The following is a 26,377-nucleotide window of genomic DNA, read 5'->3' as shown; positions in this document are numbered from 1 at the left end:
CTTAACTGATGGAAGACAGTTTAACTTTCTTTTTTATTTTTAAAATCTATGAGAGTCCCATAAATCAATGTTTTCTATTAGATTTTTTTATTATTATGTTTTAAAAGAATAAATTACACAAAATATATTAGAAAAAAAATATAAGGAATTATGATTAAAATTAAGGACCTGCATAATAAACAAGAAGAAATTACTTAAAACCACCTTAAAAAAATTAGGTGACCCTACAATAATAGAAAAGAAGATAAAAAAATGTTATAAGGATTTTAAGAAATAATGATCAGATGAGAACATTTGTTAGTGGCTACTTTGTTAACCATGAGTTTCATGAATGTCCCCAATTAAGTTTACTATTAGAGAAAGCTTCCATTAATTCTAAAACAAATGCACAAAAATCTAGTTTGCTTTTTGATGGTCATTATATAAATTTTCAACTAATTAATTTTTTTTTCAAAAAACCTTGCTTTTTGTTTGTTTTACAATATTCTTATATTTTATTAATGCATAATGATATATTTAATTTTCAATAAAAAAAACAATAATTTCTTTTCACTTTCAAATTTTAATTTTATGTATAATCAAATAATTTAGACTAAACATTATCCTTTGTGACATTATTAACATAGAATGTGAAATCTCACAATTGTCGCAATAGTCAAATAATAAAAATACTTGACTTCTATAAAAAAAAAATTGATGATTCAATTCTCTCTCAATGTATGATTAAAATATAATAATTAAAAATACATGTTTGAAGTGATTTATTCATAATGTCAAATAATAAACAAAAATTGTGAAATATCTCATGTATCTCTGTAGCTACATTACTTGAAAGATTTGGGTCTAAGTCCTACTAAATAGTGTTGACTGTTGAGATGTTAACCAACTCTCTTTTTAATTACCAATCTAATTATTTATTTATTTTTTATATTATTTTATTTTATATACCATACTACCATATTTTAGTTATTGGAGTGGAGGGGAAGCGATCTTTTAATTTTCATTTGAGTATTATAATTTGAAAAATTAAATCTAAAGTCATCAAAGATTTGTTGAGGCCCATTCAATTTGTGACCCCTTTCAACACTAGTGAAAATATATTGAATAGACTGCACTTCATGTACTTAGAAGAAAAATATTATATGAAACTAGGAATAATTCACCTAATTTTGAATATGAGTATTCAAATGCATATAAATTGCTTATCTTTTTTGTCATCTATATCCCAGGATTAGAAGAGGATCAAATTAAGGGACTTGGTAATAACTATCAAACTAAGCCTAACTTCTCATGCACCCATGCATACTAAACCGGACCTTCACGTACAAAACTGCAAAGTCATCCGATGAACCTTGAAGCTAGTCCGACAAAGTGACAATAGACATGTACATAATTGTCATCACTTAAAAACTTTGTTAATCCTTTTCTTTTATTTCTTTTGTAAAGAACAATGTTTAATCATTACTTGTGACGGAGTTGGGCCCAGACTTATTTTTCATATTTGATTATAATTTTATATAGTCATTATATTTGCATGTATTTTCACTTTATTCAATATATCGTAAGCGGTTAAATTCACTTCTTTTTAAAAATAAATAAATAAATAAATAAATAAAACAAAGATTGTGATGATCGATCCTACAAATAGAACATATGAACAAATGCATCTTTTTTTTTTTATGAAAAATAGAACATATGAACAAATCGATCTGAAAAGGGTGGATGGATCACATATATTAAAGAAGAACAAATGTACCTTGTGGAAAGAAATTTGAAATGAAAAACAGATGAGAATAAAAATACAAGACCAAGACAACAACTCATGAGATTTTTTGCGGTCCGAACCCATTTTATAAAGAGGTCCCCATTCTTAGTGCCCCAACAAATCAATTGCATGGACCATCTTATGATGGTTTGGACAGGACCAAAAGGAGCATACCAAAGTCAAATTTGATTAAATTAATATCTGGTTCGATTTTAATATACTTTTAATTAAAAGTATGTTAATTTAATTTATATCATCAAAATGGACTTGAAAATTGAATTTCTAATCTTAACTATGGCATGCAGTGAAAGCATGATAATTAATTATAATTATTATGACAAGTACAAAGGAAAGCTCTTGGAAAGAAACACCACAATTGGATTATTTCAATCCCATTTAAGCCAAAATGAAGAGACAAAATTAAAGAAGTGTTTCATTTTCTACAATTAAGAAATGTTAATTAATTTCTAAATCAGTAAAAGGAAGAACAAAGGCAGGATATATCCAAAGAGAAAAAGAATGATAACTAAATGATTTTTTTTTTTTGGGTATTTTTCTAGCTCTGCGAAAACATATACCCTTTTTTTTGTTGACACTTGATACATATCCTCATAAAACTTTTTTCTTAAAAAAATAAATAAATAAACTATATTCATGAAAAATAAAAGATATGAACCACAATATTGGCTTTAAAAGAAACTAGTCATCATTTTTTTAAAAATATAACATCAATATCTAAAGAATATCTTTGTCATCACACTGCACCTTTCCATTCAAGTCATTCTTAGAATTATTAGATTGAGAAGGACTTGCTAGTCTTTATATTATTTAAAACTTAGCATCATTCCTTCTAAATACCATAAATATTTTCTTTATAAAAATAAATAAATAAATCATCTAATATAAAATGGTAAGTTGAGTACAAATCTGAAGACAATGACCCGATAAATTTCAAATAGTAAAATTGAAATACACCAAAACCATATAGAAGTAATTAGACATCTTAAAGAAAACCAAGATTTAAAAAAAGAACGATATTAAATGAATAACAAATTTTCAAGAGATGATTTTTATGGAAAATTATCAAACGTGGGGGGTCATCCTTGACCTCTGGTGATCAGGCTGGTATGTGTTCTTTGTTGTTTTTAATGAACGATGGTTTATCTATTTTTTAAAAAAATGAAAAATAAAAATAAAATTATCAAACTATGGTGGCTCTAGTGGATCATGCGTCAAGTATCTTGTGTCAACTCTATTGTTGTAGGATTTCATGTTGGTGCATAAGAATTGATGCATAGTAAATTAAAGCTGTAGTTGATAATTATCTCTGATAACCAACCAAGAAACATGCTCTCAATAAAGAAATTTTTTTTTTATCTATCTGTTTTCATACATATGAACTCCTTTTCATTTTCACTTTCACTTTCACTTTCAATGTAAGAAAATAAACAAGAAAAGGTCAATTAGAGGCAAATGTTTAAGAATGATGAAGGTAGGCCAAATTTGATGGGAAAGTGTGAAACAAAAAAGATTAGAAAGTAGTTAAGGAGACAAAGTGGCAAATATTCAAATTGAAACTGTTGGCCTTTGTCTCAACAGCAGCAAAGAATAAGCAAAGATATATCATATATCCTCCTCAATCATACAGCTCCATCCATTCATATACACAGCTCTAAACTTCACCATTTTATAATAACTTAATTAATCCCTCCCCCCCAAAAAGTGGAGCCATATGTCATTCTTTTCATAGTTTCAGGAATTGGGATTAGAGTCTTCTCTTTTTTCTATGTATTCAAGCCTTTCAATTCCCCCTCACTTTACAGTTCAGTTATCATAACAACAGATGGCCTTCTTCTTAAATATATATACATATATATATATATATATACTTTGGAGATATGACAATTAATGATATGACAGAGATAAGAATAATAAAAAAAAAGTAATTTTTATTCCATATAAACATTGCATATGATTCTACCAAACCATAATTGCTTGAATTGGAGGACTTGCACCTTTTTTTTCCTGCATTTATTATCTGCAAGAACTTGACTGCATTCCTTTCTGTCAATACATGTGTCATTCTTCCTGCTTCAAGGACAGGATCATTCCCATGATGTTAACATATTAACCTCATTTATATAAACCATAATCTTATACATACTACTTTTTAATCTTTAAAGAAAGATTTAATGATGTTAATCTGAATGATAAAATAAAAACTCCTCCTTTTTGGTTAATGCTGCAGAATGGTGACTATGATGTACTACTTTTTCTCCTTCTTGGGAATGCACACAACTCATTATGTTCCCCATCTTTCCTTTTTAATCTTTTTCTGAAAAAGAAAGATATATTATTATTATTTATTTATTTATTTATTAATTAATTAATCTTGTGCTTTGATCTTCTTCTTCTCTTGGATCTCTCACTGAAAAGATAGCACTAGCACTAGCACTAGCACTAGCACTGTTCTCCAGGTGAAGTGAAAGGAGGAGCAGAGGTACTTTCAATTCAAGTGTTTCAATCATCTGAATTTTGTGCAGCTTTTTGGTGAATTGATTGAGAAGAAGAGGAAATCATGGAAATGGGGGATGATTGTTTGGAGAGTTTGAGAGAAGGGGTTGATGGTGGTGAGTATGCAATGTGGTTTGGAATCTCATGCGCGTTTGCTGCGCTTGGTGTTGTAGAGATGGAAGGGAAGAGGTTGGAGTTGTCGGAGTTGATGATGAGAGGAAGTACGCAGTTGTTGGGGTTGATGGTGGAGAGAAGGCAGAGAAAGGTGGAAGCTTTGGAGGAGAAGATGAAGAGGGCGGAGATGGAGGTGAAGGAGATGAAGCTGAGGAGAAGAGAGGATGCGAAGGCTAATGAAAAGGTCGTTGCTATCTTCGCGTCGCATGAGCAGAGCTGGATCGCGGAGAGGAAGAGATTAGGGTTTCAGATCCAAACGCTAGTGCGGGAGTTGAGGGGGAGCAAGGAGGTGGTGGAGGAGAAGGAAGGGGTGATTAGGGCTAAAGATGAGGAATTGGAGAAGGGATTGAAGGAAAGGAAGGAGCTTGAGGAGAGAATGAAGAAGGAGGAGGAGGAGCACTCGGCGGAGCTTTGGAAGCATAAGACGGCGTTCATGGAGCTCGTTTCTGATCAGCGGCAGTTGGAGGCGGAGATGGGGCGTGTGCTCCGGCAGGCGGAGACGGCGAAGAGGGAGCTTGAAGAGTTATCGGAGAAGAAGGAGGAGGCGGTTGCCATGGTTGATAAGCTCTCCGATGAGATTCTCAAGCTTCAAAAGGATGCAGAACAGAAGGATAAGATCCTTTCTGCTATGCTGAGGAAATCTAAGATCGATTCAGCTGAGAAACAGATGCTTTTGAAGGAGGTGAAGATCTCTAAAGCTAAGAAGAAGCAAGCTGAGATGGAGATGGATAGGTGGAGGAGCTTGTGTGAGTCTAGGAACAAGAAGAGCTTGAGAGCTTTGCCATTAATGGAGGCAGGGAGCTCCAGAGCCAACAACAGTGAGACCTCCATTACTGAAACTGAGAGCTTTGATCACTGCTCCAGTTGTCAAGTGAATGCTGAACTTGGTTTGTTTCCAATGATTATACTCTCTTGTTTCTTTGTTTGTGATCTTTGTTGATAAAGCTCACATCTTTGATTCTTGTATTTTTGTTTGAAGGTTGTGTAGATGATATGCAGAAATTGAGAGATTGGGTGAGAATGGAAGCAGAGAAGTATGCAATGGTTCTTGAACAGAGGCATTATGCAGAGATTGAAGCATTTACAGAGCAAATGAGGCTCAAAGATGAGAAGCTTGAAGCTTTCAGATGGCAGTTGCTCAGTGTGGAGCTTGAAGCAAAGCAGTTGCAATCTCACATTGAAGGCCTTGATGGAACTGTTTCTCAGTTCAGGGATGAGAATCTCAGATTGGAAACTTTGTTGTTGGAGAAGGAAAAGGAATTGAAGCTGTTGAGAGATCAGTTGGATTTCTATAATGTTCAGCATTATCAAAAGAAGAAAGAGAGGAGCTCCGGTGATAGCTCTATGAATGATTTTGCCTCGCAGGACAATCAAGTTGATGAATTCTATGTAGAACAATGCGAGGAGACAGCTAACAATTTAATCTTGACAAGCAAAAACAGCGAGGAAATCGAAGAAGAGAAAGTGGTCAGTATTGATCCTGGTCATATAACATCACAGAATAACTCAAAAGAGCAGAGTGTTGCAATTGTGAAGAACAACAATTCATGGAAGATGGACATTCATGCTCTTGGTATATCTTACAAGATCAAAAGGTTGAAGCAACAACTTATAGTGCTCGAAAAACTGACCGGAGAACAAGCAATGAAACAGACAGCAACAGCAGATGATTCACAGCGAAAAGTTGGCGCCGGAGGAGAAAACAAGCAACAGGTTAAAGGGTTACTCTTACTGATATCTTTGCTCAATAAACAAGTGAAAAGGTATCAGTCTCTCGAAGAGAAAACTGATGAATTGTGCAGGAAAATGGTAAGCTTCTATACATTTCTAATACTCATGATTGATCTGAACTTAATAATTCTGAGTTTTGTTTCACTTTTGATGACAGAATGAGAGTCACAGGACAGTCGGAAAACGAGATCAATTCAACAATGGCAAAACAAAAGAGCAAACAGAAACACTTCAGAAATTCCTTGAAGAAACATTTCAACTGCAGAGATTCATGGTTGCAACTGGTCAGAAGCTAATGGACATTGAAGCAAAGATTGCATGTAGTTTTGTGGGAAATGTTGGATTAGATGAATCTTCAGGATTTAACATGAGCCAGTTTGCAGACATTGTTAAGAATTTATTCAAGGAAGTACAAAGAGGATTAGAAGTGAGAATTGCCAGGATAATTGGAGACTTGGAAGGAACACTAGCTTGTGATGGTATTCTTTATAGATGAGATTTGAACATGAACTCCATTGTTTTCCTTTGAAACAGAGCACATATATATAGATAAAATATATATAGATTGAAAGATAGAAGTTTTCATTGTTTGTTTGTGTAACAAAAGATGGCAATGAGGAGAAGGATGGCTGATTTTTTGGCCATTGTTTGATGTTCCTTGCCTCTAATTGTTGCTTCTCTTTGTAAAGAAAATTGGAAATGAATATGACTCTTGTGCAATATCCTTTTTAATTCACACTTATTTATTAAATAATTTACTTATTAATCAAATCACTAGTAAAATAATTAAATAAATAGATCAAACAATTGAAATTTTTCTTAAATTATCACATGAGACATTCCTTTCCTCTGAAATTGATAACCACTTGGCACAAAGAAAACCAACAAGAGATATTTGTTTTATATATCATAATTAAAAATCAAATTCTTTGAATAGTGTTTCTTCTCAATAGCATCATCAATCACTGCTCTAGAAGATCTCCTGAAAGTCACATTAATTAATAATGTTTACTTAGACCCTGCCATTTGGGTTAATCTTAAAGGATTAAGTTGTATATTTATAAGGTAAGATATCTCCAAGAGTGCTATCAAAGATTTCAAAGGGAACAAGAATTGCTACTTTGTGTTACACAAGTCTTCTATAGATTAATTTGGTTTATTTAAACTTTATTAGACTCATGTAACCCATGATAATTAAAAGAAATTCAAAGGATTCACATAAGATAATATTAATACACCAAGTATGATTAAGAAAAGTAATTAAGCCTAAGATTAAGTCCACTAATTATTTGTCAATGCTTTGTTAAAGAGAGAAAAAGAGAGTCAGATGACATTGCAAGGGGGAGAAAGCAATATAAAGATAGACTAACTTTAGTCACTTTGATAAGATGATGTATGAAAGAGAAAACAAAAAGTAAGTTCAAGAAAATGATGTAAATAAATAGAAAAGAGCAATTTATGATTAAAAATTAGTTATTCATAAATTAATTGTGCAAATAATGGTTTAACATCAATTAAAGATTAATTAGATCAAACTAATTAAGACTTTATACTATCACATGGTTGTTGAGAAAAACAAGTGAGTTGAAGGAAACCTCTATCTTTTCTTTTCCTCCATGTTTATCCTACTTTACATGCTTGCAATTCAAAGAAAAAAAAAGCATAGAAGAGAATTTCTCACACGTAACACTAACAAGAGAAAAAATATATAAATAAATAAATAAAAATAAAAAGGCAGTGACGTAAAGGTGCATCTTGGCCGGCTTCACACTTGAAAGAGCCATTATAAATTGCACTCAAATAAATACAAAAATTCATCATATAATCAAATACTAGTTGTAAAAATAATGTTATACACTTTCGCAAAACATAATAATAATAATAATAATAATAATAATAATAAATAAATAAATAAATAAATAAATAAATAGTGTTATACACGTGAGAAGGCTTGAGTTTATAGAGTCGTATGTGGGTGATTCTAAAGATTCGACATCTAGATTTGCTCCGGCTAAGCTCCACCATATATAATTCTCCTCATTTATGTTAATTGGAGGGACAATTCCATCCATTATTTCTAGAGTACTATTTATTTCTTTTAATTATTATTTTTAAATTGTACTTTTTTTAAAATTTCTAGTTAGTTATATTAATATTTTTTTTCTTAGTTTTATTTTTAATAAAACAGTGATTTATTCATTTTAATTAATATATAGTTTGTCTATATATATTTTAATAATAAATATTTTGATTAAAGAAAAGCTAAAATTATGTAAAAGAAACTAATTAAGGTGACTAGGGAACTTTTAAATAATTAAACAAAAAAAGGAAAAGAAAATACAACTAATGGGAGCCTTGTAGTCATGCACAAATGCATGTTTCCATAATTTTCCCCCTTTTTTTTCTTTTTTTTAATTTTTTTAAATTCTAATATTCTCCTCTTTATATTAAGATGACATAGAACATGACAAGCAGAACACAAAGCTCATGCATTGAAGCAGAGAAGGCCATGAAGTTGAAGGTTGCCATGAATGAAACTTCAACACCACCCAAGATCACCTACTTCACCCTACCAGAGAGCCGGCCGGAGCCTCCGGGGATGGCCACTCCACCGTTGAGGCCTCCCGGCGCCGTTCCTTTCCTCTGGGAGGAGGCTCCGGGGAAGCCTAAGGCTAAGAGAGAACTCAGAGAAGTAAGACTCCCTCCAAGACCAGTGATCAAATCCTTACAACCACCTCCAAGAAAGGTAGCAGAGATGAAGGGTGCCATTAATGTCACCTCTCTCACTACTGTTCTTGATGGCCCTTATGTTTTGAAGACTAATAATAAGTCTTCATTCCAATCTTCTTCCTTTAGATTTCTTAGTGGTAGTTCTAATAGAAAAGGTGACAAGTATTCAGAGAGTAACAACACTCCCTCTTCTTGTTCTTCTTTCTCATCATCATCATCATCTTCATCATCATCATTTTCATCTTCTTATTCTTCTTGTATGTTTTATCCTTTGTCTTCTTCATCTTCTCAAATTTGTGAAGATGATGAAGTTGTGAGTGAAAAGAGGAAAGAAGGAAAAGAGATCACTGAAGTGACCATTTCAAGGATGATGAGAAGAAACAGGAGTTTGACAAGCATGTCTTTGCATTCAAGTTCTCACTTTTGGGTTGGTGTTCATGTTCTGATCATGTTCTTCTTCACTTTCTTTCTTGTTTTTTATTTGATTGGGTTGTTGGTTTTTGGAGTTATTTGCAGGCTTGTATCAGTGGAGGGATGAAGCATTGGCCATGGAAAAGGAACCACAAAGCTTGAATCCAATCAAATTAAGGTGGAGCTAGCTAGATGGTTTTATCTTTAATTAATATTTCTAATTAGTTTTGGCTAAACTCTACTTTGTTCTAATACCTGCCACTTGGTGTCTTTGATTCAAATAATGTTAGAACTCAGTCAAACAGGACTTGGTCTTCTTCAGTTTATACTTTGTATGTGTGAAATGACTGAATGAAAAAGAATATATATATATATATGTCAGAGAGCTTCACAATAATATAAAAAACTACAAACCATATATATCAATGACAATTAAACAACAAGAAGCAGAAGAAACAAAACTATATAAGATATAAATACTAATTCAATAGAAATATATCTGAACGATAGCTACAAGGCAATTGCATGGCCTTCCTTTTCTTATAATTAGCCTTAAAACAAGCCTGTCTAAGTCTCTTGGTTCTTTCATTCAACTCCATCTCTGGATTCTCCTCCATTAATCTCCTTTCTTCCTCCAATGTATTCAATTCTCTTCTTAAAATTTCCTCTCCTTCATCCTTCCCAAACTCCTAAAAAAACCATTACAATTCATTACATATACATACATAAATACATACATAAATACATACATATATAATGATATATATATATATATATACCTTAACATTATGAATGAGTGAATTCAAGCTCTTCATCTTCCTATGAGGCCACCTTGTTATGCCAAGCTCTCTGCATCTCTTCTTCAAAACAGTTAGTCCAACATTCATCGCCTTCGCCGCACTCGCAATCGGCATGTAGAAATATTTCTTAAGCTCATCATACTCAATCTCTCTTATCTTTGAAGTACGAGATCCAATCAAAGTAATACTCTCATTGATCATCTTCTCTTCATCTCTAACACAAGCAATATTGATATCATTGGATGCCATGTTTAATGGCATTATTAATGGTTGGCTAACAACCACATCTTCACAGCATGAAGTTATCATCTTCATGTCATCCCATATTGTTAATGACTCAAATTCTATGTCTTCCAAACTTTGTTGAACTGGAAAAGATGAATCCAAGGATGGGATGATGGGAAACTCCTCATTGGAAGTATTAGTTTCACTGCATGAGTGCACAAATGAAGAAGAATGAAATATCAAAAGCATTAGATTAATTAATTAAGAAATTATGAATGCATATACCTGATAAATGGAGTGAAATCAAGGAGGTTTTGTTCATCAAGTATCATGAGACTGCTTAGATATTGATCATACTCCATGATATATGAAATAGTAACACTTTAGAAAAGGCAAGAAAAGAGAAGAGTTTATATAAATATATAGATAGATAATTAATAGAGGAGACTTTGAAAGAGGAGGGAGTTACAGTATGGAACTTTGTGTATATCTTTAAAGGGATATGTGTATTTATACGATGACGGTGAGTTAATACGTATGAATGGATGATGATGGATTCAATCGTGGAAGGACGTGCTCTCCCATTTATTACTCCAAGTTAAACGTATGTAACCATGCATGCATTAATTTGGAATTTATGATTCCAAAAAGGAATTCATGAGCATAGATACCATAATTTGAAGAGAAGAAATTTAATGAATCCAGATAGAGAATTGATTATAATTAGTGGAGAGAAACTAATTTGCCAAAAATAACATAATACTGAAAAGGAACAAAACATCACAAAATGGTGAAGAAAATGAAGCTGAGAATTTCACATTTGGGTAAATAACATCTCTTTATTTTGAACAGACAATTAGTTCCATAGTTCTACAGTCAAAATTAACAGAAAATGAAACTGGTTTGTAATAAGGCTGAAGAATAAACAGAAGTAAACAAAGTCCAGATAGTTTGATTTCTCATTGAGTTGCACAAATGAAGGAGGACAAAATGCTCATGCCGAACTGGAGGATGGATGACAGGAATTTCACTCAGGTTTCTTACCGGTCATTCCAGCAACAACCTGCCATCGCAAGACCCGAACGATCATGTAAAATGGTTCAACCAGTATTTTGAAACAAAAGAAACTTGGTAACAGGACGATACTTTCCAATCAGAAAGCAAAAAACCTACTGATACTTGAGCTTAACTCTGTTTATTACAATTGTGGTAATGATAAAAATAAAATAAAAAACTGGCATGCATAAAATGGTGATTGGAAGCATAAAAACATAAGAGCCCAACAACAGAATTTTCAACTCTAAATTATTGTCTTCTGATTACCCTATTCTTGACATTTATGTATTATTTATTGACTTGTATAATACTGGTACATGGGTTACCAAGAGCCTTCAGAAAAGTTTTGATTTCACTAGGGAGGGTTGTTCGGGAATGCCTGCACAGCAAGGAGAGTTTTGAGGCTCATCATACTACAACTACCCTTTCTGTTCTCTATGTATTTTAATCTTTGAAATGTTTTTCACCCTTCAAAAATCTGGTTGTCATATATCACCTTTCAATAATCCCTTAAAAATTCATCCACATATACACATAAAAAAAACAAAAACATAAAAAAATAATTGGTTCATGAGAAGTTAATGTCAATTCATAGTTCCACAATGGCTATTTAACTATATGAGAAGTTCATGTCAATTCAAAGAAAAATAACAAGAAATAGAAGCATAAATATGGGATAAATGATTTGTTGCAATTTCAGGTAAATTTAGGAAGAAGCTCGCAACTAGATTTCATGAAAGCCTAGAATTTTTTTTTCCTAAAAAAAGGCACCTATGATCACAAACAATTAGCCTTGTTGTCAGAAAGTGATATAAAAGAAACCAATGACAAAAACAAAGAACAGGAATTATATTACTTGATATGGAGCTTGTCGTTGTGTTTACCGCCAGATTAGCGTAATAATTAGTTTTAGGAAGCAATAAAATCTTTGACAAAAAAAAATAAAGAAAAAAAAGGATGGAAGGCTGCAAGTGAATGAGAAGAGAATTTTTAAGCATTTTAAAATTAGCAGAGCAGTGTTAAACATACATCACTGAGAGCTGGTTGAGGAACCTCCTTGGCTGTATCAAATGAATCCAAGATAGGCCTGACCACGGCTGGAAGGAACAGACCTGAAATTGCAACATAAGAAACCAACAAACTCAAGGCCACACACACACACACACACACACAAAACCTGTACTTAACAAGCATGATTTTAAGAGCTTTGTTTCTATTTCATTAATGATTTTATAAACGAAACATGATTACAATCATATTCTAATGTAGTGATCATATCAGTTTTTTTGTTTGCTGCTAGTCTTATCTTACAGATCAAGACTAAAGTAAAAAACAAGTAGAAAATTAAAACAAAAAATTACAAATGATGAGAAACACAGTAGTAGAAGAACATTCAAGCAAGACAGACACATTCAAGCTAATGAACCATAGGAAAAGGTATTTCACGCATAGAGATAAGAGCAAATTTTATGCCAAACTTCTAGTTTTAATTACATTACAACACTTCCAAACTCTTATGTCTATAAATAACTGAAGACAGGATTACACCACACAATGGAGCTGACCAACAAATACAACGAACCAGCAAACATATCCAATGTTTGACATTCGAGAAAATTACTACAACTATCTTTTACTGCACTTCCACCTAAAACCACAAAAGTTTCTGCTTTTCCTGATTACCACATAACTTCATAGAATTTTTTTTGTAGTGGGAAGGATTAAATTTACAATTTACTCTCAAATAAATAACAAAAATTTCCATCGTAAGAGCACAATATACTGACCAATATGAGCTGCACTTAAAGCCACATATGAATTTAATTCAGTATAGAGTAAAACAAGCATATCAAACACAAGTTCAAGTTCAGTTTAATACCCAAAGGCATCAGTTAAAAAAAAAATAATTTAATTCTTACTTATCAAGGCATGGTTCCAGGAAACAAGCAAGCATTAAAAATCCAATTTTTCCAACCCTAAAACTTGTAATCAATCAATCAGCAATTTTTTTCCAGTGTATATTATAAAAATCACTCCAAATTCTCCATGAAATTCATCATTCCACTCCGATCGAAAAACAGCAAGGTTTACAATCGAATCAAAAACGAAATCGATTGAGAATCAGATGGGAAAGAGTACCAAAGCCGGCGATAAGACAGGATGCAGCTACCACAGGCTCTTGGACGACGAAAATCTTCAGCTTCTCCATGATCCCCATCTCCTCGCTTCTTGTCGTCGTCTCCTTCTCTTCTCCTCGATGCTCTTTCTTCGCGACGACTGAAGATCTAGACGAATCCAGAAGCCGAGTTTGGGCCGAGTCAGTAAATCACGTGAAAAGCACGTGAGTTGTAAGTCAGTAAATCCGTTTTTTATCCAAAGTTTAAATTAAATTTTTTTTTTTTTATGTAAATCTCCAGGCATCACATGGCGGACATACTTTAGTGATTGGCCAAATTAATAAATCTCAAAAATATTGGTTCACTTCAATATTTATATATCTTTATAAACTCTTAATTGAAATACTTGTTGTTTATTATGTTAAAAAAATTATAAATTTTACTGGTAACTAATTTTACTGACTTATATAAAGAAAAACAATATATGTATATATATAATAAGAGATTTTTTTTCTTGGATTTTTTTAACAGATTTGAGCTGAATTTCGTTGATTTTTTTCTTGGTTCACTTCAATATTTATATATTTTTATAAACTCTTAATTGAAATATTTGTTGTTTATTATGCAAAAAAAAAATTATCTAAATTTTACTGGTAACTAATTTTACTGACTTATATAAATAAAAACAATATATGTATATATATAATAAGAGATTTTTTTTTCTTGGAACTAAGGGTTTATATATATATATATATAATTTCTTTTAATTAATTGATTAAAATATAAATCAATATAAATTTATTGATGCAAAAAAAAAAAGGTTATAATCCTCTCCATTCATAATGAAAACCAGGCTTTGTAAAAAGTTTCTGCCGCGCCTGCAGTAAACATACTTCATTATATTGCATGCATGAACGTTTTCATTTTAAGCAATATAATGAAACCTTCTTTGAACTATTTTCTCTCATCTTAGCATTTCCTTGCTTATAAAATAGCAACAATAAATTCCTTGTTTTCTTCTTTAACTTTCAGTTGGAACAAGTAAAACATAACAAAGATTAGCTTGGTATTTGTCACAATTAAGGATGAAGACTCTATCACATTCTTCCTCTTCTTCTTCTTCTTCTTCTTATGATGAACTCTCCATTCAACAAAGCCTTCTCTTTTCAGACAGTCTCAAGGTTACAAATTGAAGTTATTTCTTAACATTTGTTTCTCTGATCTTTTAACATCTCTTTGGTTTTCAGGAGTTGAAGAATTTGAAGTCACAATTGTACTCAGCTGCTGAACATTTTGAGTACTCTTTTGCAAATGACATCAACAGAAAGAAGTGTGTTCATGTTATAAAATTCAATGTATTTAATTTGTTTCATATTTATTTATTTATCTATATATTTATTTATTTATTTATTTGGGTGTAGATTGCTGAATATGTTGAAAGCTTATGTTGTTAAGGCATTGGTTAATAGTGTGGATCATTTGGGTTGTGTAGCATACAAAGTTAATGATCTCTTTAGTGAGAAAATGGATGAGTTCTCTGAAACAGAGCTCAGGCTGTCTTGTTTAGAACAGGTATACTTTGTGATTTTGCATTTGTTTCTTTAATTCACTGAATCTGTTAAGTTTAGGACAATTTTATCTTGTGATTTTTGGGTAATTTCAGAGAATTCAAGTGTGCGAAAATAAGTTCAAACAACAAGAACTTGTTCAGCAGAAATTGGAGATCAAGGCTCCCAAGTTTAATAAGAAGTACATTTTATCAGGCAAGACATTCTTTCTTATGTTCTAAATTGAATGCAATTAAACCTTTGGAAAATATTACTGTTTAATACCACTTGTCTTTCAGATGGGAAGTTCATGCATGAATCCGGAACAAAAACTCTTGTAATTTATCAACAAATGAATGAATCAAAACAAATCAAAGATGGTAGTTACCACCACTGTGCTTCATTTTTTTTTTTTTACCATTATTGATGTTGATCAATGAATTAGAAAGCTCACAATGTTTATTCACCTGAAACAGTTCATGCAACACTAAAAACACGATCGAGCTCAATGCGGTATAGATCGAACTCCTGGTAACTAACTAACAAATGTTCTATACTTCTCTTTATGTTGAGCAATTCTGATTTGCCGAATGTTTAATGAAGCAAAACACAGTCAAGCTCCTCCCTGCAACGAGCACGGTCCTTATCGCCTTCTTACAGGAAAATGAGTTACATATCACCATCACAACGTGCTGGGAAATTTTTGTCTTCAGGTACTACTTTCATCTCAAATCTCTTTTTCAATCTACTCAAATAAATTAATCTGTGAACCTTATGATGCTCACTGAAACACAGATAAAAGAAGAGCGATCTCACCGCATCCATCGTCAGATGTATTGATAAGATCAGGATCATTCTCATGCAGGCCGATATCTCGAAGCTCATCAATAGTGAAGAGGGTATTATACTCATCATACATTGACAATAAAATTGCAAAATATCAATGATATCATTATGTATTCAGAGTTTAATCACACTGTTAATGCAACAGCAACATCCTTCAAAGCCTCAGAAATCAGCATCTATGAGGCTGCATGGCGAGAGGAGTGATTGCAAAGAGTCCGAACAAAACCATAGCAAAAGCAAGAGCTTGCTCAAGTCCCTGCTCAGTCGGCATAAGGGAAGGAACGAGGATATGCTGTTTAGTTACTTGGACGAATACTGAGACTATTCCCTTGAGTATAGGTTACATTAACGGATGAATCGTAACATAAATCATGCACCTACAACACATATATGCTTAAGCATGGTTTGTTTCATATGAACATTTTATAGCACGACGATAAACAGCCCAACCTAGTAGTAGACCTGCTCCGGCCAAGCCTAGGCAGACCGAAGAAAGAATAACATTCTTTTGCTTCTTCCGGCTTAACCTTGTTGATTCATTGCTTTCCTTGTTAGACGGTCTTTGTTTGAATGAAATCCAAGGCAGGAAATTATCGTCATTGAGCTTGAGCTGGAGGCACAGGATTTCCATTTGCAAGATGTGTAACCAGAGTTTATATCCAAATAGATGAGATGCTTGTCTAAACAAAAGCTTGATTATATGTTGTTTCTCCTCGTGAGCTTTCTTTGCAGCAATTTCGGCTTTTCTAGCTCGAGTTTGAGAGTGACAGAGAGCTTCTAACAGCTGAGCTCTGCTTGGATCAGCTTTAAATGTCAGTCCGCCTTCTGATGGTTCTTTTGTGGGAGTGTTGTCTTCATGAGAACCACTGCACACAATTCTGAATCAAGTTAAATTTGTAAGACATGACAAAGATGAAGACAAGGAAAACAGATTTTAATTACTTTCATTCAAGCAAATAAAAACAGTCCATAGCAGCTTATTCAATCCTCAGAGCTGAAGGATTGGTCTTTATATAATATTATTGTCGAAACTTAGTGTGAACATTTGTTGGTGCATTTATCAAAATTGAACTGAACCTCAAAAAACTCCTGCTCAAGTGTGTGGAAATCAAGTTTCCATGATAAAACTATGTCCGAATAACTATCCTGGCCAACAATGCAGCATAACATTTGTTTGCTAAACATAAACAGAGGGTAGCAATATACAATCACCACAGAATAAGAGAGATTTGTGATAACTACCTGCTACTTATTGAAGGCGATTTATGCGTGAGCCAAATGGGATTGCAGCTTCCAGCTTGTTGTGACTTTTGACAAGAAGAAGATGATAAAATCAGATCATTATTGAACCTCTTAAGGCAAGTAAAAGGGCCTGTGCAGACAGGCAGTGCTTGGGTGGGTCTAGGAAGATCACAGTTCTCAATATGCACTAATGATTTTTGCGCAACCAATGAAGCTAGCTCATTTTTATCAGCAATGCGCCACCATGGCTCAGATTTACTAACTCCATTCAACAGTGTTTCTGCATGTAAACCCTTCTCAGTTTTTTCAGAAATCATATGGCCAACAAGTTCCCATCCTACAAGCTCCTCATCCTGAAAAAGATATTCACTCAAATCAGTGTTATTCTTAGACGGCAGCCGCGAGTCATGGTTGAATGTCTTGAGTTTTCTCACTTCTGTCTCCCAGTCAGATTTCAGAGGATGATTAGTCCTTTTATGTTCAACATCAAGGGATTCTTCCAGCAGTGCATCCACAATAAGTCCAGAGGCCGACGTTGAATTTCCGAATCCCTTTTCTCCAAACTCATCCTCTGAAGCATGTAGTGGTTCACATATAACTTCCTTCTGGCAGCCCAAAGTTGGTTGCAAGCATAGCCACCATTTTGGGTCAGGGGGAGCAACGGAATTCAAGGATTTCCGGCCTAAGTTCACAAAATCAGGGGCAGGATTATCTTGAACACTTGAAGCATTAGAGTTATTTACATCAAACTGAAGATTAGATGAGGATGAGGGATAACATGCTAATTTAGGAGCTCGCTTCGCATCTTCTTGAACAAAGCATCGATGTGCAGTACGTTGCCAGGCAGCCCTTGTTTCTGCAGTTGCCATTATCTGCAATTTTTGGGAAGCTTTATTACTTTATCTGTCAGGAAATAGAATAAAAACACAAAAACAAAATTGTTATGGTTCCTCAAGAAAACAATGGGGTATTTAAAGTGCTCATGATCACAGAATTTAAAAGAATCAGAAGTTTTCCAGTTAATGATAAGAAGAAAGGAAAACTACAATTAGTTTATTCTATCTCAAAATGCACAACAGAACAGAGTCCTTCAAGAAAGAAAAAAAAAAGTGGGGGCAGAAGATAAGAAATTGGAAAAACCATAACAGATCATCAAACCAAATCCATTCGCCATAAAAATCGGATGCATGTATGTAAATCCAAGAAATAGGATAAGACAGTAGACCTTGTAGAAGTGATTCGTTGGAGGGCATGCATGGAGATCAATGAGGCCCAGAATGAGTTGAAGAGCCAGAGAAAGAATGGTGATGCCTCTCTTCTTTAACAACGTTGCTTCAGCTTCAAAAGGTTCTTGTTCCTTTGTAACTTGCAGCATCCCATTCACCAGCCCAGTACATATATTGCCATTAATTATTATATTTATTTATACATAAATCTAAAAATACCATATTTTTTTTAATTTTTGATTTAATCATTTTATTGGAAAATTGGCGCGTAGTACAAAGTACAAATAATAAGTGCATCCATAAACAAACGTAACCCTTCGCCGAGGGCTACGGCCAAGAACACAACCCTGGTCCCAACTCCTAACTCCATTGACATTTTATGCACCAAATTGGGACATGATGATCCTCAAAAACCAAAGACTGATGTGGGGGATATTCTGGACTGATGTGATAGCAAGGAAACAACTTGTTGTTTTCCATATGCTCTTAATACCATGATGAATTAGATACATACCTGATTTATCTTCCAATTTTGCATTATACGAAAAAGTAGATTTTATAAAAATATATACCTTGGATCAGTGATTCTGTGTGCTGGAAAACGCTGGCAACTTTACACAGCCGCAGGATTTCGGCAAACTGGCAATTAAGTGGTTCAAAGTTTGGTCAGCAATCCTTTTTTACATGAAGCGAATCATGAGTGAGTACACAGGTTGAAAAAGAATGAGACTTATCAGGAACCAACAGAAAGTTGTATCTATGGGCTTTTTTCATTAGTAAACAATGTCTGTCTGGTGTTCTTCCAACTCAAGACCGATACAGTGGAATGAAACCTGCATCCTTCTCAATGGCTGATCTTTTTTATGCTCAGTCTGCCTAACTTTTCTTGTGGAGTTCCAGTTGTCAAACCATTTGATATTACTCGCAGATTAAAACAAAAAAAACCATCAGAGATGGGTGTCAGTCTATTGAAAGTAGGATTCTATACCATGTTGGTCAGCTGCAGTTGTCCTGTTTTTATATGACAGCTTCTAGTTTGAGCACGTGGAAAGGCTTCGCTAGTATAACGTGTTTCGGCGAGCTTTAACCTGGCAATGTTCTTCCATTACTAATTTGAATCTTTTCATCAAAAGATGGTTCTGAACTTCTAATATGATGTTAAAAACCCAAATCAAAAGTAGGAAAGTCCTCCGCAGTATGGCACTTTGTTGATAATGACTCAAACTCAGAGTCCTTGTATTTCTTGTCGCTTTCTATGGCTGCACAAGTGGGTCTTGATGCAACTGAAGCACTCTCACATATTTCCCCCTCTTTAGTGCTCGTGGCAGGAGTCTGCATGAATGTTTCAAAGTTATACGCTATCTACATTTTATCATGATACCAATGTGTGTAGCTTACATGGCCTGATTATTGGAAAAATTACCTAGTTTCCGTTGTAAAGCAGATTTATAAGAAATTACAGAATGCAGGGAAGCTATTTTCTATTAGGTTACTGATGGTGCAATTCAATTTCTATGTAGAAAGGAAAAAATATCCAACCTGAGCAAATTTATCATTATTCTGGTTGCCACCACCACTTTGTAAAATATCACCCTTCAATCCTGTTAAATAACTACTGTATCAATCTCTTGATTAAGATTCTACACCCATGGATAATAGATATTTGCAAAGTTCAGCATCAGAAAAAGCAAAAGCAAACCAGAAAGAACATTTACCAGAAGTAGCACTGGTTTCAATATCAGCAAAAGTTTCCTTCAGAATGTTTCTAGAAGAATCTGGAAGTTGTTGCTCTACAAGCGTAGAACTTGCAGATGTTGCAAAGGGAACGGTTTCATTTGTGCTGGAAACAATGTGCCAAAACAGTCCTTCACCTGAGAAAGATGTACCTGGTGTAGCTGTGTGACTCAGTACAGGTAGACTGCTGGCATGAGCATTTGTTTCCCCACGGATGGAAGCTGAAGTTACTCTTCCTTCAGAAGATTTCACAGAGCACCCCACATTTAATTCATCTGCTGACGTTTCAGATGTTAACGGCCTGCGCGCAATAGAATCAATTAATATGGAAATACATGATAAATTTTGACATAGTTATATATTTTGCCAAGTCAACAATAAATTCCGATCACAGAATATGGATGAAGTATTAATGCATTGATCATATGAGAATTTGGCCATTGCATCAATAATTATGTTGTTCTTTTTGCCAGCGTCAAGTTCACAAAAATTCTCAATGCCTGACGACCATTTGTTGATCTCGGAGCTTTCCTTGAGCCAGTTCTTTGCTGAAAAGAGTGTTACAAAGGGATGAGAACCAGAAGGCCCACAACTGCATCAAAATGAGGAATATGCCGCATATCCTTATTGCAGGTGGCGAAATTATGTTTGCAGTAATTGACTCAACCAAGACGACAGAATTTTAGTTGGACATCATACAGATTAATGAATATATTCAATTTTCTGCCGGCTGCTGAGGCATGACTTCAAGTCCACAGAAATAAAGAAGCGAAGGAATAGTTGGAATAAATATACCCTCTAGAAGCAATCACTAATAAGCTTCAAGCACATTAACTTGCCAAGGTTCTCCTAAATTTTTATCATTCAAAACTGTTCGAGGCTTTTCATAATTCAGGTGAAAAAACATAATGTGCGAACCTACTACCTACTGCATACTAAATTTATCCAATCGAATCAAATAAAAATGAAGCAATGATCCATACCCAGATAATATGTGGACTGAGTAATGCGAATTATGTAATGTTGATTTCTCTCCATAGTTGGTGCTCATTCCACTAGTAATGCCTGAATTTGAAAAGTCCTCAGAAGCACTGGAATCTAACGATTTTCTAGAATAACCACATTGAATATGATTGCCTGCACTAAGTTCACAGGAATCTGCTTTAGAATTATCTTTTGCTGGTTCAATCAGTTGTCGTTCCTCTTGAAAGTTATCCTCCAGAATCATGCCCTTGCTCTGCACATCCAAGTGATTAAAGATGGAAGTAGAATGAACCTGCCCTATTTGCAGAATTCTGCCAGCATCCTTCAAAGATTGTGCTGGCTGAACCAGCTCTTTAGACAGTTTTTCGTGGACATTATTGCTCTCAGAAACTGGCTTTCTAACTGTGGTCAAGATCTGGCAGGCTGGGGAAGAACGAGAAAAGTAAAATAATATTAAAAAAAAGCAAGTCACAAAATTTTTAAACAACATTTGCTTCATTTTGCTTTTACTTTTGTACTTGCACAAATAAAGTAAATATTCACAGCTAGATCTCCAAAATGCACACCCTTTTAAATTTCAGCCGTCAGAAACCATCAATGATAAAAAACAACAAAGGAATCATGCAATAGTATAGATTGATATCATCACTTCAACATAAAAGACAGAGGCAAACCATCTCGCAATGACTTATTAATTTCTGTCCTGCTCATGATCTCTCCATGGCTTGTGGTGCCAGTATCTGTAACTTCCCGTTGGGTACCTTCCGGAAGATCCACTAGATATAGACCAACAAAATCATCGGAATAACTATACAATAATTGCATATGAAATGGCAGAAAAAACTAAGGAAATCATTAGTCTTTGTAAACTTGCCAGTAGCTAGGGAGCTGGGGACAGTAACCTTGTAATGGAAGAGAACCTTCTTGTCGTCTACTGTACATTGATAAAATATCAGTCATAACCTTCAATAAAAATAAAAAATACGAGCAAGAAATATGTTAGTAAATAATTGGGTGAAAAAATATTTAGTAGCAGAATCCTCCAGAAGAGTAACCACCATTAATCTAAACCAAACGGATCTATCTTTAAATTGAACAGTAATCTCAGCATAGTTAACACAGCTAAAATACAAGCAAAAGCTAAATTCACAGAGCAACCTCATACTACTTCGTCTTTCCATTATGACATCAACACAACAGATCCTTAAGTATTAAGATCATGCTGGATAGTTAGAAAGTTACAGTCCCTTTTTCCGAATATATATACCCATGACACTCGTATAATGTTGGAGAGCCTACCAAACTTATGCCCAAGCATTTTTGTTGAACAAGAATGCTCTCAAATATATCATCCTTAATGATAGCAATTAAAATGAGACTAACCATCTGATGTGGCCATGATACTTCTATTCTTGAGTTTTCCAAAACTTGAGCTGCTAGAACATGAAACTTGACTGGACGGACCCTTTGAAATATCTCCTAGTTGATCACAAGCGCGTTAAGATATACACAAGAAACTTTTAGATACAATAAACCAAAAAGGAGAATGCATAAAAATATGTCATAGTATACATTCATCAATATGAAGATTACCATCTAAGGGATGGATATCATGCACGATCATGAAATTTCATAAGAAGACAAGAATGGAAGAGCCATCACCTGAATGCTTGTTATTGATCACTAGTCTTGCACTTATAAAGTTGCTATTGTTTAAGCAGCCAGAATTTGCTTCTTTTTCTGGAGTGGCCTTCCTGATTTCTACAGATAGATTGATGAGAAAAATGACAGTTAAAACAAATGGGCAGCAGACATATTGGAAAAAAAAAAAAAAAGTATTTAATTTCAAACAAAATTATCGCTCATTCAGTCACCGACCCTCTAAAAAAATTGTGAAAATAACAAACGAAATATATCATGAAATTTGGCAATTGAACCTAAAAGATGAATTATATTTAAATTTCTGGATTAGTTTTACCTCCCTCAACAGTCCTCAGCTCAAAAATCTCAACCAGATAATTCGGCAACTCAAATGTCTTCCCGGTCTCAATGAATTCTGAAGACTTAACATACTTGCTGCCGAGAACAACCCCTTCTTCATTTAATAAAGTAACCTGAAAACTTATGAAATCCATTAGTGAGAAACTAACAGCTAACAGAATTTAAATTGATCCCAACAGGTTTTTATTCATATATTATCAAATGTAACACATCTCGCTTTCACTGCAGGCTATATTCCCCATAGAAACTCACACACTATAATAGAGTTTGAAGAGACAAGTCTTTGTCACATACTTGCAATGTATCATGTTATTGGCATGCATAGGCCATCAAAAAAATAAGTGACCACTTCCCATAAGAAATGGATACTGAAAATGATATTGGTAGATATTCTGAATCTTCAGATGGACAAAAATGAGAACATTTTGAGAGGTCACACAATAAAGCAAAGAAAGACAAACCTGGTCCATATATGAACCACAAACTGAAAGCCGCAAGAAGCCATCGTGAAATTTCTTTGCCTTCTGAGTAATTTGAGTAGTGTATAAGGCATTCCATTCTGCACAAGCTCACAGGCAATTTTGAGGAAAAAAAATGAATCAGTAAGTCACATCTGTCCAAGCTATCGAAAGTCAAAGCATACAAAGATAAGGAGAGTTGTGAAGGGTAGAAAATAATTGCTTTATTTGATAATCATGCCAATAATGTGAGGTAATCTTGTGAGAATTTTGTTATTCTTTTAAAAAAATTTTGGACGAAGATCATTTCACAATTTCTCTAAACTCGCAGATCTCAAATTCACTTGACTGTGTTATTCTAGGAGAGAATAACGTCTTTGAGCCCTCTAGCAATTTAATTATTGTACTTAATTAATATAGGTCACGTTGCTAGAATAACTGGTGATGCTTTTAGGAAAAAAGAAAAATAAAATAAAAAGAGAATTATAGTTAATGTATTAACCTTTCACAGTGGTCCCTGAGGCATTTAATAGACTTTGTGGCTTTCCAAAGTTCTCAAGTTGCATCTTCTGAGTTACTGGAGCAAAATAAAATTATTTATTCTCTGAGGTCTAGATTTTTCATGCATGATAAAACATATGATCAAAGTGCCAACCAATGAGACGGAAAAATCAAGTGCCAAGTAACATCAAGAATAAGAAAGAGGAGTGTGCAATAATAACAAATTTACTAACCTCCTTCATTCATGTTTGTAGCATTTGAATGGTTTTGTGGCAGTCTGCGGTGCAACATGCCTTTCTTTCTCTCTAAGGATAGAAGCATTGAATGAAGACTAAAAATAATCTTTAAAAACACCAAATTTTCACTTCATGTGAAAGATATTTGTTTACCCTTTTGAGGTCCAGCCCCGTGTCTTTCAGTTGATCTGACACCTGTAACATTTATATCAGCCAAGGGGGCGCGGCTTTCTTCAAGAACCCCAATATCAACAAGATGAGCTTCCAAGGTTACTGTCCGCCCACATTCAATCACGTCGTCATTTTTTAAAAACTTGCTATCTATTAGCTTCTCGCAGTCATCATACAACAACGCCTGAAATTATAAAAACAAGTTACCAATGATAAAAGCATCATCATAATTTCTAATACCCCAAACAAAGTGAAATTGTCTGCAGAGCAGAACTTGGAAGTTGACTTCTTGTCTTTTTTGAGATATTAACCATAAGGCCATGGGCAATCTTCAACCTGAATTTGATCCGTAACTAGGTGAGGCATGCTACCTAATAAGCTGGATGGCATGTGGGGAGATCTTCACAAAGAGTGCTGGACATAACTTCTTAAAAATTAACTCTGATATAGGTGATATACTGGAATCAGTTCATGTGATAAACAAAGTAGTGCTTCATCACAGGACAACTTATTCTTTAGGGGCCGTTTGGTTGGCGGTAATGTGCAAACATTACCTCCTGTTACGTGGTAATCTTTTCACATTACCACGCTTTGGATTATCGATGCTAGTAATATCGACTGGAATCGTGATTACTACCTCGAAAAGATTACTAAGAAACTTGGTAATCCCATTACCACCAAAATAGATGGCTATGTTGGATTACCAAGTGAGTGGTAATCGAAATATTTTTGGACAAATATGCCCTTTGTTTAAATATAATAATTTTTCATACTTTTATTTGTTGGATAAAAAGATTAAATTTAAATAACATTATTTTTTTGGAATATGTTTAGCTTCAAAAAAATTTAATTTTTATCCAAAAATTTTTATTTTTATTTTTAAATTTAAACTTGCATAAAATAGTAGACACAAGGGTATTTTAGGAAATTTAGAATATTACCAAGTTTATTACTATGTAACATGAGTTTCCAACCAAACATGGTTATCATGAATTACCACAACATTCCCCGGGCATATAACATTCCCAATTTTATTACCACGTGAATCTCGTTACGCAGAATATATCATTACCACGAACCAACGGGCTCTCGCTGACTTGCAAAGCACAAAAAAACCATGCAAGTCAAGAATTGTTCCAACCCTAAAACAGAAAGAAAAGAAAAAAAAAAAACCCTAGCATAACAGAGACAAGAAATGTTTACTCTAAATATCAATCGCTAATATGAAATAGCTCCAAGATTTCCCATTAAAAAAATTCACAAAATTCATTTCTTTCGTGAAAAATATCTCTTTCTATTCATCAGAGAACATATCAACAAGCATATCAAGACAACAATTTTATTGAAGATCATTCAAAATAATACAAGATCTCACCTTCTTACCCGAGCCATAGAGCTCCAAAACCCCATCTTGATACACCTTTCTCTTCTGCTTCAAATGCTTCGTGTAGGTCACTACCCATCTCTTCACAATCGGCATATTTGTGCCACAATTCATATCTAACTCACAAATTCCATCCACAGAAACAGTGATTTCAACCAATTTGAATTCAATAAAACCAAAACAACCACAGAGACCATCAACAACAAGAGAAACGAAACAAGGCAAAGAATTGTCAGGGCATTGATCACAAACACCAAATTCCAGAGTCAAGAAATCGATCCAAAACAAGAGAATCGAATGAATTCACGAATAATCTCAAGAAAATGAGCAAGAATCGTGAGATCGTACCAAATTCGTGCTCGGAGTCTGGACGGCGATTTCAAACAGCCCGCGCTTTTTTCTTCGAAATGCTTTTCATATAAACTTTGACGAACTCGCGCGGGTTTTAATCATGACCATTCGTTGTTTGTGAGAGATGATTAGCAAATTAAAGCCGGTAGATGTTAGCACGGCTTCAATCTAAA

General features: G+C 34.0%; 7 protein-coding genes across 10 annotated transcripts; 3 read left to right on the top strand and 4 right to left on the bottom strand.

Moving 5' to 3' along the window:
• Positions 1-4,157: 4,157 nt before the first annotated feature.
• LOC120251873 (protein Spindly) lies at positions 4,158-6,920 on the top strand. The gene is made up of 3 exons (XM_039260524.1): positions 4,158-5,340; positions 5,433-6,262; positions 6,342-6,920. Exons 1-3 carry the CDS (start codon positions 4,344-4,346, stop codon positions 6,678-6,680), a joined length of 2,166 nt encoding a protein of 721 aa, XP_039116458.1. The 5' UTR covers positions 4,158-4,343; the 3' UTR covers positions 6,681-6,920.
• Positions 6,921-8,663: 1,743 nt separating this feature from the next.
• On the top strand, positions 8,664-9,672 carry LOC120251760 (uncharacterized protein At4g00950-like). Its single transcript, XM_039260405.1, has 2 exons — positions 8,664-9,341; positions 9,431-9,672. The coding sequence occupies exons 1-2, from the start codon at positions 8,694-8,696 to the stop codon at positions 9,485-9,487; spliced, it is 705 nt and encodes a 234-aa protein (XP_039116339.1). The 5' UTR covers positions 8,664-8,693; the 3' UTR covers positions 9,488-9,672.
• A 132-nt stretch (positions 9,673-9,804) lies between these two features.
• LOC120251466 (protein RKD4) lies at positions 9,805-10,712 on the bottom strand. The gene is made up of 3 exons (XM_039259981.1): positions 10,636-10,712; positions 10,105-10,555; positions 9,805-10,014 (listed from the first exon to the last, which is right to left on the bottom strand). Exons 1-3 carry the CDS (start codon positions 10,710-10,712, stop codon positions 9,805-9,807), a joined length of 738 nt encoding a protein of 245 aa, XP_039115915.1.
• Positions 10,713-11,150: 438 nt separating this feature from the next.
• Positions 11,151-13,702, bottom strand: LOC120251107. Its single transcript, XM_039259647.1, has 3 exons — positions 13,546-13,702; positions 12,436-12,518; positions 11,151-11,413 (listed from the first exon to the last, which is right to left on the bottom strand). The coding sequence occupies exons 1-3, from the start codon at positions 13,622-13,624 to the stop codon at positions 11,378-11,380; spliced, it is 198 nt and encodes a 65-aa protein (XP_039115581.1). The 5' UTR covers positions 13,625-13,702; the 3' UTR covers positions 11,151-11,377.
• Positions 13,703-14,514: 812 nt separating this feature from the next.
• LOC120251664 (protein ABIL2-like) lies at positions 14,515-16,262 on the top strand. 2 transcript variants are annotated; one of them, XM_039260269.1, is made up of 9 exons: positions 14,515-14,704; positions 14,771-14,853; positions 14,945-15,095; positions 15,187-15,286; positions 15,370-15,450; positions 15,547-15,583; positions 15,674-15,783; positions 15,866-15,969; positions 16,062-16,262. In XM_039260269.1, exons 1-9 carry the CDS (start codon positions 14,609-14,611, stop codon positions 16,233-16,235), a joined length of 936 nt encoding a protein of 311 aa, XP_039116203.1. In that variant the 5' UTR covers positions 14,515-14,608; the 3' UTR covers positions 16,236-16,262. The 2 variants fall into 2 exon arrangements, with proteins under 2 accessions (XP_039116203.1, XP_039116202.1); XM_039260268.1 differs by having other exon boundaries at positions 15,547-15,601.
• A 24-nt stretch (positions 16,263-16,286) lies between these two features.
• LOC120251663 lies at positions 16,287-18,558 on the bottom strand. Of its 2 annotated transcripts, XM_039260267.1 has the most exons (4): positions 18,384-18,558; positions 17,593-18,030; positions 17,159-17,511; positions 16,287-16,794 (listed from the first exon to the last, which is right to left on the bottom strand). In XM_039260267.1, exons 1-4 carry the CDS (start codon positions 18,531-18,533, stop codon positions 16,311-16,313), a joined length of 1,425 nt encoding a protein of 474 aa, XP_039116201.1. In that variant the 5' UTR covers positions 18,534-18,558; the 3' UTR covers positions 16,287-16,310. The 2 variants fall into 2 exon arrangements, with proteins under 2 accessions (XP_039116201.1, XP_039116200.1); XM_039260266.1 differs by having other exon boundaries at positions 16,287-16,782; positions 17,159-18,030.
• A 963-nt stretch (positions 18,559-19,521) lies between these two features.
• LOC120251662 lies at positions 19,522-26,254 on the bottom strand. 2 transcript variants are annotated; one of them, XM_039260264.1, is made up of 15 exons: positions 26,202-26,254; positions 25,845-25,969; positions 24,452-24,653; positions 24,296-24,367; positions 24,064-24,138; positions 23,565-23,662; positions 23,081-23,216; positions 22,765-22,863; positions 22,486-22,581; positions 21,977-22,036; positions 21,777-21,878; positions 21,102-21,525; positions 20,100-20,419; positions 19,924-19,985; positions 19,522-19,716 (listed from the first exon to the last, which is right to left on the bottom strand). In XM_039260264.1, exons 2-15 carry the CDS (start codon positions 25,965-25,967, stop codon positions 19,543-19,545), a joined length of 2,043 nt encoding a protein of 680 aa, XP_039116198.1. In that variant the 5' UTR covers positions 25,968-25,969; positions 26,202-26,254; the 3' UTR covers positions 19,522-19,542. The 2 variants fall into 2 exon arrangements, with proteins under 2 accessions (XP_039116198.1, XP_039116199.1); XM_039260265.1 differs by having other exon boundaries at positions 22,486-22,578.
• Between the last annotated feature and the right edge of the window lie 123 nt (positions 26,255-26,377).

This window comes from Dioscorea cayenensis, chromosome 20, assembly GCF_009730915.1.
Source record: "Dioscorea cayenensis subsp. rotundata cultivar TDr96_F1 chromosome 20, TDr96_F1_v2_PseudoChromosome.rev07_lg8_w22 25.fasta, whole genome shotgun sequence".
In the NCBI taxonomy this organism is placed as follows: domain Eukaryota; kingdom Viridiplantae; phylum Streptophyta; class Magnoliopsida; order Dioscoreales; family Dioscoreaceae; genus Dioscorea; species Dioscorea cayenensis.
The sequence above is the reverse complement of the archived record's forward strand: the minus strand, read 5'-3'. Positions and strand labels throughout refer to the sequence as shown.